General features: G+C 40.0%; 1 protein-coding gene across 2 annotated transcripts in view; it reads right to left on the bottom strand.

The window, feature by feature from the left end:
• Positions 1-611: 611 nt before the first annotated feature.
• LPXN (leupaxin) overlaps positions 612-14833 on the bottom strand; it is a 49822-nt gene continuing 35600 nt past the window's right edge. The window contains exons 8-9 of one of the 2 annotated variants that reach the window (XM_003275340.4): positions 1785-1933; positions 612-1464 (exon numbers count right to left, since the gene is read on the bottom strand). In XM_003275340.4, coding sequence (XP_003275388.1) covers positions 1195-1464; positions 1785-1933 — 419 coding nt within the window. In that variant the 3' untranslated portion in view covers positions 612-1194. The remainder of the gene's footprint in view (positions 1465-1784; positions 1934-14833) is intronic. The other variant, XM_030810851.1, reaches the window with a different exon arrangement.

Here is a 14833-nt window from a genome sequence, read left to right on the forward strand (position 1 = left end):
ACGCCTGTAATCCCAACACTTTGGGAGGTCGAGGTGTGTGGATCACCTGAGGTCGAGAGTTCGAGACCAGCCTGACCAACGTGGAGAAACCCTGTCTCTACTAAAAATAGAAAAATTAGCCTGGCGTGGTGGCGCATGCCTGTAATTCCAGCTACTCAGGAGGCTGAGGCAGGAGCATTGCTTGAACCCAGGAGGCGGAGGTTGTGGTCAGCCGAGATCATGCCATTGCACTCCGGCCTGGGCAACAACAGTGCAACTCCATTTCAGAAAAAAAAAAAAAAGGAAAAAGAAATGAATTTGTAAGGTATCTAATGGAGAGCCAGGGTTTCTCCTTCTGTAAACAAAGTAATAAAAACAATTTTAAGAAGCTTTGTCATTTTAAAAAATGATTCAATCATCGAAGTCTAGAAAATAAAATGGTTATGGGACCAAACTAAAAAGAAAAATTAGTGAAAAGGAGGCCCTCCTTTTAATTTCTTCCGATTAAAATTTTTAAAGTGTGCATTGGATGGAAGGAAACAAGAGGTATGACATAATCTTAATTGTACATAGTGCCTAGTATATAACACGGGAAGCAAAAAGTTTATCTCCCAAACAAATATGACAATGAGTTATTGAAACTGCAAGCCAGTTTATTTATCAATGATGTCAGTACTCAAAGTTGTCCAGTTAAAATCTACTTCCTCTTGAAAAACAAAAATACACTGAAGGAAGATGCAAAGAGCTAAGAGTGGTATCATGATTCCACAGCAGTGATTGTAAGACAGTGAGCCACAAGGAAATGGGAAAACTTGAAAAGAAACAAGTATCAGGACCAAATTAGAGAAGATATGAGTAGGGCCATCACTAGAGGTGAAAACGGAGAAACCTAAGAAAACCAGTGTTGGCATGAATTATGCAAGTGGAAAATACATCTGTAGAGGGACTAGATAGAAGGACCTAGATCTAACTCCAAGTACTTGATTGGAGAAGAGAGGGAGAAAGAGAATTTATAGAATTAACTGTATAGAAGCCTAAAAAATAAGATTATCAGCCTAGTCAGGTAAAGTCTAGAAGTTCCTTTATTTGCTCATCACCTTTCCTTTTTCTATAAGACTATCAAGCAGAAGGTCAGTAACAGCAAATTTACCCTTTCCTCTCCTCTCTTGGTTTAAATTTTATAAGGAATCTGAAGAGGCTGTGGATCAGTTGGCATTACAGTGGGAAGAGCTTATTGAAGCAAGGTTGACAATAGGTCTTGTCATTCTGCTCCCTGAAAATGCCCTTCGACAACTGTGTCAGGCAGAAAGCACACACAAAGTGCTCAGGATGGAACTTGTACCCCATGGCACTGATACAACGGCCAGTGATGGGCTGCCCACATCCATGGCAGAGCGTTCCCCGGCGGTGATGGTAATGGAGCTCACAGAATGGACGTCCATCCAGTTCAAAGAAGGAGCCAGTAGAAAAACTGGTGAAGCAGTCCTAGGGGTAGAGAGAAGAGAGAGAAAAGGAACGCAAATGTTAAGAGGTAAAATGTCAGCAAAGTAAAATTTTCAGCCTTGAAATTCCTGCCAGTTACCTGCCAGCTACAGGAATTTCCCTCAGGTTCTTGACAAACGGAGACTAGATTGCCTGCTTGCAAAACAGACAAGCAAATGGATCTGTATCTCATTTCTCCTTTAGGATGCCCACATCCATTCCTCATTCAGGACTGTGAACCCTTTCACTAACTGCAGCTCTTCCTCTCAGAGAGGAGAACCCTTGATTTTCCCTAAGTCCAAAAGAAAAGTGATTATACAGACCCCACAAACAAAGCACTCTGGGTGCCAGACAGTGTCCATGGCTGAAAGGTAGTTTTCCAACACTGGGCGATTGCAGCCACCACACTTGGGTGAGAACATGGCTAAGAAATCCTTTCGGCAATATGGCTTCTTGTCCTTCTCATGAAAGCCTGGAGAGATAAAATCAGGAATTCACTGTTGCAGGTTGAGCCCTGAAAGCTACACTGGAGACTGAGAGGAGGCCCTTTCAATCTCAGTGTCCTCATATTCAAAATAGGATGATTATCGTTACCTAATTCAAAGGGTAGTTGTAAGAAATAAATGAGATAATGCAGATGAAGTGTTTTGGCATTGTGTCTGGTTCATAGTAAACATTTAATAAGTGTTAGGGGCTATTGCTCCTTAGTGCCTTTGTACTAAGTATTCCCTCAGCTTGGATAGTTCTGTCCCAGAGCCTGATATAGTTGCCCTCTTCATGTGATGCAAGAATCACTCAAATATCATCTTATCAGAGAGGCATCTCTTCAGTCCCTCCTTGTCACATCATCTTCTTTCATTGTCTTTATGGCATTTACCTTTATCTAAAATCATCTTTGTGGTCTGTCTCTCCTTACAGGAACATTAGCTCTGAGAGAAACTAGATATTGTTGATCTTGTCACCATTATATCTCTAATATCTAAAACAGCATCTGGGAAGAAAAAAAGTGTCTGATATTTTAAAATAAAATACTACTAAATAATAATTTCCAAATGGATGCAAGATCTAAACACAATGACTCATACCATATATTTGAATTAAAAATAGATGTATTCCTCTTTTTTTATTTTTTGTATGGGTATATTATTTTTATTGTTTACCAGCAGTGTATGAAAATCCCAGTTATTCCTCAGTCTTTACATCACTTGATATATCCATATATTTCCTTTTTAATCAATCAAATGGATGTTATCTATCTATACAATGTTATCTCATGGTAGTTTTGATTTGTGTTTCCCGAAAGGCTAATGATACTTAGGGTTTTTTTAATGTGTGCATTTGAATTTCATATCTTGTCATTAATGATGTATTCCTCTTTAATGTGGAAATAGAAAAACTGTTATAAATAGAGCCCAAATTCCAAAAGCAAGTTAAGTATTAATAAATTTAGCTACATAAAAATATATCTGAATGACTTACACATGTCAAAAAATCACCATAAACAAAGAACAGTCTGAAGAAAATATTTGCTAATTATATTCCAGAAAAACATAGCTAATACAAGGAGCTCCTAAGTATATGTATGGTTTCAATTATTGTTGTACATAATTAAAAAGTGAAAAAATTGTCCGGGCGTAGTGGCTTGCACCTGTAATCCCAGCACTTTGGGAGGCCAAGGTGGGTGGATCACGAGGTCAGGAGATCGAGACCATCCTGGCTAACATGGTGAAATCCCGTCTCTACTAAAAATACAAAAAATTAGCCGGGCGTGGTGGCAGGTGCCTGTAGTCCCAGCTACTTGGGAGGCTGAGGCAGGAGAATGGCGTGAACCCAGGAGGCAGAGCTTGCAGTGAGCCAAGATCGCGCCACTGCACTCCAGCCTGGGAGATAGTGAGACTGTCTCAAAAAAAAAAGAAAAAAAAGTAAAAAAATTAAAATGGAAAAATATGAATCCCTAAAAAATTGAATCAAATTGAAGAAAATTAACTGTATATCAAACTGATGACATGAGCAATAAAATAAATAATTTGGAGATTGCTGGCAGGATGACCGAATAGGAACAGCTCAGGTCTGCAGTTCCCAGCGAGATCGACCCAGAAGGCAGGTGATTTCTGCATTTCCAACTGAGGTAACCACTTCATCTCATTGAGACTGATCGGACAGTGGGTGCAGCCCATTGAGGGTGAGCCAAAGAAGGGTGGGGTGTCACCTCACCCAGGAAGTACAAGGGGTCAGGGAACTTCCTCTCCTAACAAAGGGAAGCCATTAGAAACTGTACCGTGAGGAACAGTGCACTCTAGCCCAGATACTGTGCTTTTCCCATGGTCTTCACAAACCGCAGACAAGGAGATTCCCTCTTGTGCCTACGCCACCAGGGCCCTGGGTTTCAAGCACAAAACTGGGCGGCTGTATGTGCAGACACTGAGCTAGCTGCAGGAGTTTTTTTTGTTTTTTGTTTTTCATACCCCAGAGGCGCCTGGAATGCCAGCAAGACAGAACTGTTCACTTCCCTGGAAAGGGGGTGTAAGCCAGGGAGCCAAGTGGTCTGGCTTGGAAGGTCCCACCCCCATGGAGCCCAGCAAGGTAAGATCCACTGGCTTGAAATTCTCACTGCCAGCACAGCAGTCTGAGCTCGACCTGGGATGCTAGAATTTGGTGGGGGGAGAAGTGTCCACCATTGCTGAGGCTTGAGCAGGTGGTTTTACCCTCACAGTGTAAACAAAGCCACTCAGAAGATCAAACTGGGTGGAGCCAACCGCAGCTCAGCAAGGCTGCTGTGGCTAAAGTGCCTCTCTAGATTCCTCTTTTCTGGGCAGGGCATCTCTGAAAAAAAAAAAGCTAGCAGCCCCAGTCAGGGGTTTATAGATAAAACCCCCATCTCCCTGGGACAGAGCACCCAGGGGAAGGGGTGGCTGTGGGCACAGCTTCAGTAGACTTAAACATCCCTGCCTGACAGCTCTGAAGAGAGCAGCAGATCTCCCAGCACAGGGTTCGAGCTCTGCTAAGGGTCACACTGCTTCCTTGAGTGGTCCGTGGCCCCTGTGTCTCCTGATTGGGAGATACCTCCCAGTAGGGGCTAACTGACACCTCATACAGGAGAGCTCTAGCTGGCATCTGGTGGGTGCCCTGCTGGGATGAAGCTTCCAAAGGAAGGAACAGGCAGCAATCTTTGCTGTTCTGCAGCCTCTGCTGCTAATATCCAGGCAAACAGGGTCTAGAGTCGACCTCCAGTGGACCTGTAGCAGAGAAGCCTGACTGTTAGAAGGAAAACTAACAAACAGGAAGGAATGGCACCAAATCAACAAGAAAGACATCCACTCAGACACTCCATCTGAAGGTCACCAACTTCAAAGACCAAACGTAGAAACATCCAAGAAGATGGGGAGAAACCAACGCAAAAAGGCTGAAAATTCCAAAAACCAGAACGCCTCTTCTCCAAAGGATCACAACTCCTCACCAGCAAGGGAACAAAACTGGACAAAGAATGAGTTTGATGAACTGACAGAAGTAGGCTTCAGAAGGTGGGTAATAACAAACTCCTCCAAGCTTTATAAACGAGCATGTTCTAACCCAATGCAAGGAAGCTAAGAACCTTGAAAAAAGGTTAGACAAATTGCCAACTAGAATAACCAGTTTAGAGAAGACCTGATGGAGCTGAAAAACACAGCACGAGAACTTTGTGAAGCATACACAAGTATTAATAGCTGAATCGATCAAGCAGAAGAAAGGATATAAGAGACTGAAGGTCAACTTAATGAAATAAAGCAAGAGGAAAAGATTAGAGAAAAAAGAATGAAAAGGAATGAATAAAGTCTCCAAGAAATATGGGACTAAGTGAAAATAACAAATCTACGTTTGACTGGTGTACCTGAAAGTTATGGGGAGAATGGAACCAAGTTTTAAAACACTCTTCAGGATATTATCCATGAGAACTTCCTCAACCTAGCAAGACAGGCCAACATTCAAATTCAGGAAATACAGAGAACACCACAAAGATACTCCTCAAGAAGAGCAACCCCAAGACACATAATCATCAGATTCACCAAGGTTGAAATTGAGAGGTGACAATGTGCTAGCAGCCCTTGCTTGCTCTCGGCACATCCTTGGCCTCAGCGTCCACTCTGGCCGTGCTTGAGGAGCCCTCCAGCCTGCCGCTGCACTGTGGGAGCCCCACTCTGGGCTGGCTGAGGCTGGAGCCAGCTCCCTCTGCCTGCGGGGAGGTGTGGAGGGAGAGGCACGGGCAGGAACTGGGGCTGCATGCAGTGCTCATGGTACAGCGCGAGTTCTAGGTAGCACGGGCTCAGCAGGTCCCGCACTCAGAGTGGCCGGCCAGCACCGCCGGCCCCAGGCAGTGAGGAGATTAGTACCCAGGCCAGCAGCTGCGGAGGGTGCGCTGGGTCCCCCAGCACTGCCGGCCCACCCATGCCATGCTCGAATTCTCACCGGGCCTCAGCTGCCTCCCTGTGGCGCAGGGCTTGGGATCTGCAGCCCGCCATGCCCGAGCCCCCCCGCGGTGGGCTCCCGTACGGCCCAAGCCTCCCCGACAGATGCCGCCCCCTGCTCTGTGGCGCCCAGTCCCATTGACCGCCCAAGGGCTGAGGAGCGTGGGCACACAGCACGAGACTGGCGGGCAGCTCTGCCCGCAGCCCTGGCACGGGATCCACTAGGTGAAGCCAGCTGGGCTCCTGAGTTGGGTGGGGACTTGCAGAACTTTTATGTCTAGCTAGAGGATTGTAAATGTGCCAATCAGCACTCTGTGTCTAGCTCAGGGATTGTAAATGCACCAATCAGCACTCTGTGTCTAGCTAAAGGTTTGTAAATGCACCAATCAGTGCTCTGTGTCTAGCTAATCTAGTGGGGACTTGGAGAACTTTTGTGTCTAGCTAGAGGATTGTAAATCCACCAATCAGCACTGTGTCTAGCTCAGGGATTGTAAATGCACCAATCAGCACCCTGTCAAAACAGACCAATCAGCTCTCTGTAAAATGGACTAATCAGCTCTCTGTAAAATGCACCCATTAGCAGGATGTGGGTGGGGCCAGATAAGGGCATAAAAGCAGGCTGCCCGAGCCAGCAGCGGCAACCTACTTGGGTCCCCTTCCACGCTGTAGAAGTTTTGTTCTTTCACTCTGCAATAAGTCTTGGTGCTGCTCACTCTTTGGGTCCGCACTGTCTTTATGAGCTGTAACACTCACCGCAAAGGTCTGCAGCTTCACTCCTGAGGCCAGCGAGACCACTAATCCACTGGGAGGAATGAACAACTCCAGATGGGAGGAACGAGCAACTCCAGATGCACCGCCTTAAGAGGTGTAACACTCACCGCGGAGGTCTGCAGCTTCACTTCTGAAGCCAGTGAGACCACAAACCCACCAGAAGGAAGAAACTCCGAACATGTCTGAACATCAGAAGGAACAAACTCCAGACGCACCATCCTTAAGAACTGTAACACTCACCGTGAGGGTCCGCAGCTTCATTCTTGAAGTCAGTGAGACCAAGAACCCACCAATTTCGGACATAAAATGAAGGAAAAAATGTTAAGTGCAGCCAAAGAGAAAGGTTGGGTAACCCACAAAGGGAAGCCCATCAGACTAACAGCGGATCTCTTGGCAGAAACCCTACAAGCCAGAAGAGAGTGGGGGCCAATATTCAACATTCTTAAAAGAATTTTCAACCCAGAATTTCATATCCAGCCAAACTAAGCTTCATAAACAAAAGAGAAGTAAAATTATTTACAGACAAGCAAATGCTGAGAGACTTTATCACCACCAGGCCTGCCTTACAAGAGCTCCTGAAGGAAGCACTAAACACAGAAAAAAATAACTGGTACCAGCCACTGCAAAAACATACCAAATTGTAAAGACCATAGATGCTATGAAGAAACTGTATCAACTAACGGGCAAAATAACCAGCTAGAATCATAATCACCAGATCAAATTCACACATAACAAGATTAACCTTAAATATAAATGTACTAAATGCCCCAATTAAGAGACACAGACTGGCAAATTGGATAAAGAGGCAAGACTCATTGGTGTGCTGTATTCAGGAGACCCATCTCACGTGCAAAGACACACATAGGCTCAAAATAAAGGGATGAAGGAATATTTACCAAGTAAATGGAAAGAAAAAAAAAGCAGGGGTTGCAATCCTAGTCTCTGATAAAAAAGACTTTAAACCAACAAAGATCAAAAGAGACAAAGATGGGCATTACATAATGGTAAAGGGATTAATTCAACAAGAAGAACTGACTATCCTAATTATATATGCACCCAATACAGGAACACCTAGATTCATAAAGCAAGTTCTTAGAGACCTACAAAGACTCTTAGACTTCCACACAATAATAGTGGGAGACTTTAACCCCACTGTCAATATTAGACAGATCAATGAGACAGAAAATTAACAAGGATATTCAGGACTTGAACTCAGCTCTTGGCCAAGCAGACCTAATAGACATCTATACAACTCTCCACCCGAAAACAACAGAATATACATTCTTGTCAGCACCACATCACATTTATTCTAAAATTGACTATGTAATTATAAGTAAAACACTCCTCAGCAAATGCAAAAGAACAGAAATCATAACAAACAGTCTCTCAGACCACAGTGCAATCAAATTAGAACTCAGGATTAAGAAAGTCACTCAAAACTGCACAACTACATGGAAACTGAAAACCTGCTCCTGAATGACTACTGGGTAAATAAGAAAATTAAGGCAGAAATAAAGAAGTTATTTGAAACCAACGAAAATAAAGACACAAAGTACCAGAATCTCTGGGACACATTGAAAGCAGTGTGTAGAGGGAAATTTATAGCACTAAATGCCCACAAGAGAAAGCAGGAAAGATCTAAAATCGACACCCTAAAATCACATTAAAAGAACTAGAGAAACAAGAGCAAACAAATTCAAAAGCTAGCAGGAGACAAGAAATAACTAAGATCAGAGCAGAACTGAAGGAGATAGATAGAAGAAAAACCCTTCAAACAATCAATGAATCCTGGAGCTGGTTTTTTGAAATGATCAACAAAATAGACCACTAGCCAGACCAATAAAGAAAAAAAGAGAGGAGAATCAAATAGACACAAAAAAATTATAAAGGGGTTATCACTACTGATCCCACAGAAATACAAACTACCATCAGAGAATACTGTAAACACCTCTGTGCAAATAAACTAGAAAATCTAGAAGAAATGGATAAATTCCTGGGCACATACACTCTCCCAAGTCTAAACCAGGAAGAAGTCGGATCCCTGGATAGACCAATAACAAGTTCTGAAATTGAGGCAGTAATTAATAGCCTACCAACCAAAAAAAGTGCAGGACCAGGTGGATTCACAGCAGAATTCTATCAGAGGTACAAAAAGGAGCTGATACCATTTGAAACTATTCCAAACAATAGAAAAAGGGGAAATCCTCCCTAACTCATTTTATGAGGCCAGCATCATCCTAATACCAAAACATGGCAGAGACACAACAAAAAAAGAAAACTTCAGGCCAATATCTGTGATGAACATCAATGTGAAAATCCTCGATAAAATATTGGCAAACTGAATCCAGCAGCACATCAAAAAGCTTATCCATCATGATCAAATCGGCTTCATACCTGGGATGCAAGGCTGGTTCAACATATACAAATCAATAAACATAATCCATCTCATAAACAAAAACGATGACAAAAACCACGATTATCTCAATAGACGCAGAAAAGGCCTTCGATAAAATTTAACACTCCTTCATGATAAAATCTCTCAATAAACTAGGTATTGATGGAACGTAACTCAAAATCATAAGAGCTATTTATGACAAACCCACAGCCAATATCATACTGAATGGGCAAGAACTGGAAGCATTCCCTTTGAAAATTGGCACAAGACAAGGATGCCATCTCTCACCACTCATATTCAACATAGTGTTGGAAGTTCTGGCCAGGGCAATCAGGCAAGAGAAAGAAATAAAGGGTACTCACATGGGAAAAGAGGAAGTCAAATTGTCTCTGTTTGCAGATGACATGATTGTATATTTAGAAAACCCCATCATCTCAGCCCAAAATCTCCTAAAGCTGATAAGCAACTTCAGCAAAGTCTCAGGATACAAAATCAATGTGCAAAAATCACAAGCATTCCTATACGCCAATAATAGACAGCAAAATCATGAGTGAAACTCATTAACAATTGCTATAGAGAATTAAATACCCTGGAATACAACTTACAAGGGATGTGAGGGACCTCTTCAAGGAGAACTACAAACCACTGTTCAAGGAAATAACACAGGACACAATCAAATAGAAAAATATTCCATGCTTCTGGATAGGAAGAATCAATATCATGAAAATGGCCATACTGCCCAAAGTAATTTATACATTCAATGCTATCCCCATCAAGCTACCATTGACTTTCTTTGCAGAATTAGAAAAAACTACTTTAAATTTCATATGGAACCAAAAAAGAGCCCGCATAGCCAAGACAATCCTAAGCAAAAAGAACAAAGCTGGAGGCATCATGCTACCTGACTTCAAACTATACTACAAGGCTACAGTAACAAAAACAGCATGGCACTGGAACCAAAACAGATGTATATATCAATGGACAGAACAAAGGCCTCAGAAATAACACCACACATCTACAACCATCTGATCTTTGACAAACTTGGCAAAAACAAGCAACAGGGAAAGGACTCCCTATTTAATAAATGGTGTTGGGAAAACTGGCTAGCCATATGCAGAAAACTGAAACTGGACCCCTTCCTTACACCTTATACAAAAATTAACTCAACATGGATTAAAGATTTAAATGTAAGACCTAAAACCATAAAATTCCTAGAAGAAAACCTAGGCAATACCATTCGGAACATAGGCATAGACAAAGACTGCATGACTAAAACACCAAAAGCAATGGCTACAAAAGCCAAAATAGACAAATGGGATCTAATTAAATTAAGGAGCTTCTGCACAGCAAAAGAAACTATCATCAGAGTGAATAGGCAATCTACAAAATTGGAGAAAATTTTTGCAATCTATCCATCTCACAAAGGGCTAATACCCAGAATCTACAAAGAACTTAAACAAATTCACAAGAAAAAAAAACAACCCCATCAAAAAGTGACTGAATGATATGAACACACAATTCTCAAAAGAAGACATTTATGTAGCCAACAAACATATGAAAAAAAAAGCTCATCATCACTGGTCATTACAGAAATGCAAATCAAAACCACAATGAGATACCATCTCACACCAGTTAGAATGGTGATCATTAAAAAGTCAGGAAACAACAGATGCTGGAGAGGATATGGAGAAATAGGAATGTTTTTACACTGTTGGTGGGAGTATAAATTAGTTCAACCATTGTGGAAGACTATGTGGTGATTCCTGAAGGATCTAGAACCAGAAATACCATTTGACCCAGCAATCCCATTACTGGGTATATACCCAAAACATTATAAATCATTCTACCATAAAGACACATGCACACGTATGCTTATTGTGGTACTATTCACAAAAGCAAAGACTTGGAACCAACCCAAATGCCCATCAATGATAGTCTGGATAAAGAAAATGTGGCACATATACACCATGGAATACTATATAGCCATAAAAAAGAATGACTTCATGTCCTTTGCAGGGACATGGATGAAGCTGGAAACCATCATTCTCAGCAAACTAACACAGGAACAGAAAACCAAGCACCACATGTTCTCACTCACAAGTGGGAGTTGAAGAATGAGAACACATGGACACAGGGAGGGGAACATCACACACTGGGGCCTGATGGAGGCAGGGGACTAGGGGAGGGATAGCATTAGGAGAAATACCTAATGTAGATGATGGGTTGTTGGGTGCAGCAAACCACCATGGCACGTGTATACCTATGTAACAAACCTGCACATTCTGCACATGTACACCAGAACTTAAAGTATAATAATAATAATAAAAAAAATGAAATAGTTCATTTAAGTAACTTTAAATGATAGTGTTCAGAGTGTACAGTCCTAATGATGCAATCTAAAGACAAAACAAGCTACAAAGAAATCTTAAACTGTTTTTATATATACTGGAAATTTGCTGAGAGTAAATTCTGATGCTCTTACCATATACACATGAAAAGGGTTACTATGACTGAGGATGGATATGTTAATTTGCCTAACTGTAGTAAATATTTCACTGTGTATATCAAAATATCATGTTGTGTACCTTAAAAATATACAATAAAATAATACTATATACACAATAAAAATAATTGGTTCATTTATAATATTTATGTATTTTTTGAAATTATTACAGGTAGGTTGCATAATAAAGCAAATAATTATATTAATGCCTTTGGAAAGCAAGATTTCCAGCATTAAAAAGACACAAGTAATCAAACAAATCAAACAAAAAACTATTATCATTACACTATATCAGATATATTAGTATGAACTCATGACTTACTTTTCTTTAAAAAAAAAAACAACAACAGATTCTATCTGGGCGCAGTGGCTCCTGCCTGTAAAAGCAGAACTTTGAGAGGCTGAGGCGGGAGGACTGGTTGAAGCCTGGAGTTCGAGACAAGCCCTGGGCAATGTAGTGAGACCCACTCTCTACAAAAAATTTTTAAAAATTAGCCAGACCTGTTGGTACACATCTGTAGTCCCAGCTACTCAGAAGGCTGATGTGGGAGAATTGCTTGAGTCCAGGAGTTCAAGGCTGTAGCAAGCTATGATAGCACCTCTGCACTCTAGCCTGGGAAATAGCATGAGACCCTGTCTCTATAAAATTTAAAAACCTTAAAAAGTAGATCTGAATCTCTGTCCACTGAAAAACCTAGAAGAAATGACATCCCAGAAATAATGAACACTCCTAATTTTTAAATATCCTCAATGAAGCAGTCCTTTTGGAGAAATGGATGATTCCAAGTATGTGGCAGAGTTGACAAGATAGGCCTGATATATCTTGTTGTGCCAAGGAAATAGGAAGATTACTGGGATCATATCAGAAAGATACAGTAACTAAATTGAAGGGGCTACTTCTGACCTCAGATAAAAAAATTTGAGCATTAAAAAATAACTAATTCAATAGATCAAATTATACCAAGTATATATAACTCCGTGAGTTCATAATGTTTTTTTAAAAATAAAAATTTATTAGTCTCCACTGGATATTGTTAATGAACCCATTCATTACCCTTATAATTACTCTTATTAATAGAAAGTGTCAAACACTTATCTCACCTTTCCTGTATGAGATATATTCCAAGATAACCCAGTAACTGATGATAGAAAGTTTTTGTAGAACTCAGCTAATAAATACAGAAGGAATAATAGAAAATTCAGCATTTTACTACCTATTCCATTGGATTTAGGTAATAGTCATCAATGGGGAACTTTAAAATAGAGGGATCAGGATGACACTGCTTAAATTTAGTGGTCAATGTTAGTATCAATAAAAGTGGTCAGCCAGTCATTATACACTTCTTGATGTGATTTAACAAGAAGTATACTGCACCCACCACCTGAAACCTATTCTTGTCATCCAGACCCCCGAAAACTGAACCTAAACCTAGTCATCTCTAGGTCTAAATTAATAGTTTAAGGAAAATATAGGAGATGGGGGCAGGAGTAAGGCAAGTAAGTTAAACAGTATCATGAGAAAGCAGCCAGTCAAATAGAGAATATGGGATATTTTATGGGATATAGGTTCTGGATTCATTAACAAATCAATGGTATAAAAAAGCAGCAAAGAGAGGACTAATAATAGAATTTTTTTAATTTGAGAGACAAAACAGCCAAATGCAATGCATTGACCTTGCTGAGATCCCAATTCAAGCAAACCAAGCCTGTGACATTTTCTTAGAAATTTGAATAGGAATTGTAAATGATAATAAGGAATTCTTAATTTGTTAAGCATAAAGGTAGTTTTTTTTTATTATTATACTTTAAGTTTTAGGGTACATGTGCACAACGTGCAGGTTTGTTACATATGTATACATGTGCCATGTTGGTGTGCTGCACCCATTAACTCGTCATTTAGCATTAGGTATATCTCCTAATGCTATCCCTCCCCCCTCCCCCACCCCACAACAGTCCCCAGTGTGTGATGTTCCCCTTCCTGTGTCCATGTGTTCTCATTGTTCAATTCCCACCTATGAGTGAGAACATGCGGTATTTGGTTTAAAGGTAGTTTTTAAAAAGACCTTCTCAGCTAAAAGTGATGCATGCCGAAGTATTTAATGATGAGATTACATGACTTCTAAACTTGCTTCTTAATATTCCAGCAAGAAAAAATGTGGATGGATGGGTGAAGGTTAATAGAGGAATCCATTTGGCAAAACACTTATACTTATTGAAGCTAGGTAAGGAAGCACATTTATGTTTAGACTGTACTATAATAAAAACATTTAAAAAGCAATTTGCTGAGGTATAAGAACTTTCTCTTTAATACATGAAATTTTCACTGTTAAGACATATATTAGATCTCGCCACTGCACTCCAGCCTGGGCGACAGAGCGAGACTCCGTCTCAAAAAAAAAAAAAAAGAAAATTCTTGGCTTGAGGCTTACTGATCCCATGTCCAGGTAATGGAGCTACAGTGAGAATGAGAAACTCATGGTGATTGTTTTTTAAAACCTCTTAAAACAAGTGCACCTCACAAATCAACAAATAGCCGCAAAATAAATACTTTTAATAATAATATGTTGGACATCATGAGTAAGTCAGGAAACTCAAAAGAAAACAATGAAGTTGTAATTTTTGCTAATTAGTAGTTGAATTCCTAATTTTAGCTAAGTAGTAAAAACGTGTTAAATAAATATACTCAATACTAGAAGATATATGGAATGATCCATATATTCATATATTCCTGGTAACAATATTAACCATATTATTCTTTTGGAGAGTCACTTGATAATCTATATCAAGGTTTTTTTTAAAAAAGATGTAGACATCTAAGTCCTAGGAATTAATTAATACAGATAATTCAAAGGAAGAAAACATTATGTTTAATGATATTTACTATAGTACTACTAAACACCAGAAGTAATCTAAATATGATACTATTGTTAATACATTTAGTTGTTTCCAATGTTTGGAACTATAATAATGCTTCAGTGAAAATCTTTAGGCATATAGCATTTTATTTTTTGTTTATTTACATAAATCCCTAATGGAATAACTGATAATGTTAAAATTATTATAAAACTATTATGAAATTATGATGAAACAACATGGAGAAATGCTTAAGTATAAAAAAAGAATTTTTGGCACACAATAACTTACGTGTGCACACATATATGAATAAATGTAGAAAAACCTTGGTAGGAAAAGTTTTCTGTATTGCTTTAGGTTAATAGGGTAATAAGTTAAAAACAAAAATTTCTGCAAGGTCTTTTTATT

This window comes from Nomascus leucogenys, chromosome 4 (assembly GCF_006542625.1).
Source record: "Nomascus leucogenys isolate Asia chromosome 4, Asia_NLE_v1, whole genome shotgun sequence".
Taxonomy (NCBI): Eukaryota; Metazoa; Chordata; class Mammalia; order Primates; family Hylobatidae; genus Nomascus; species Nomascus leucogenys.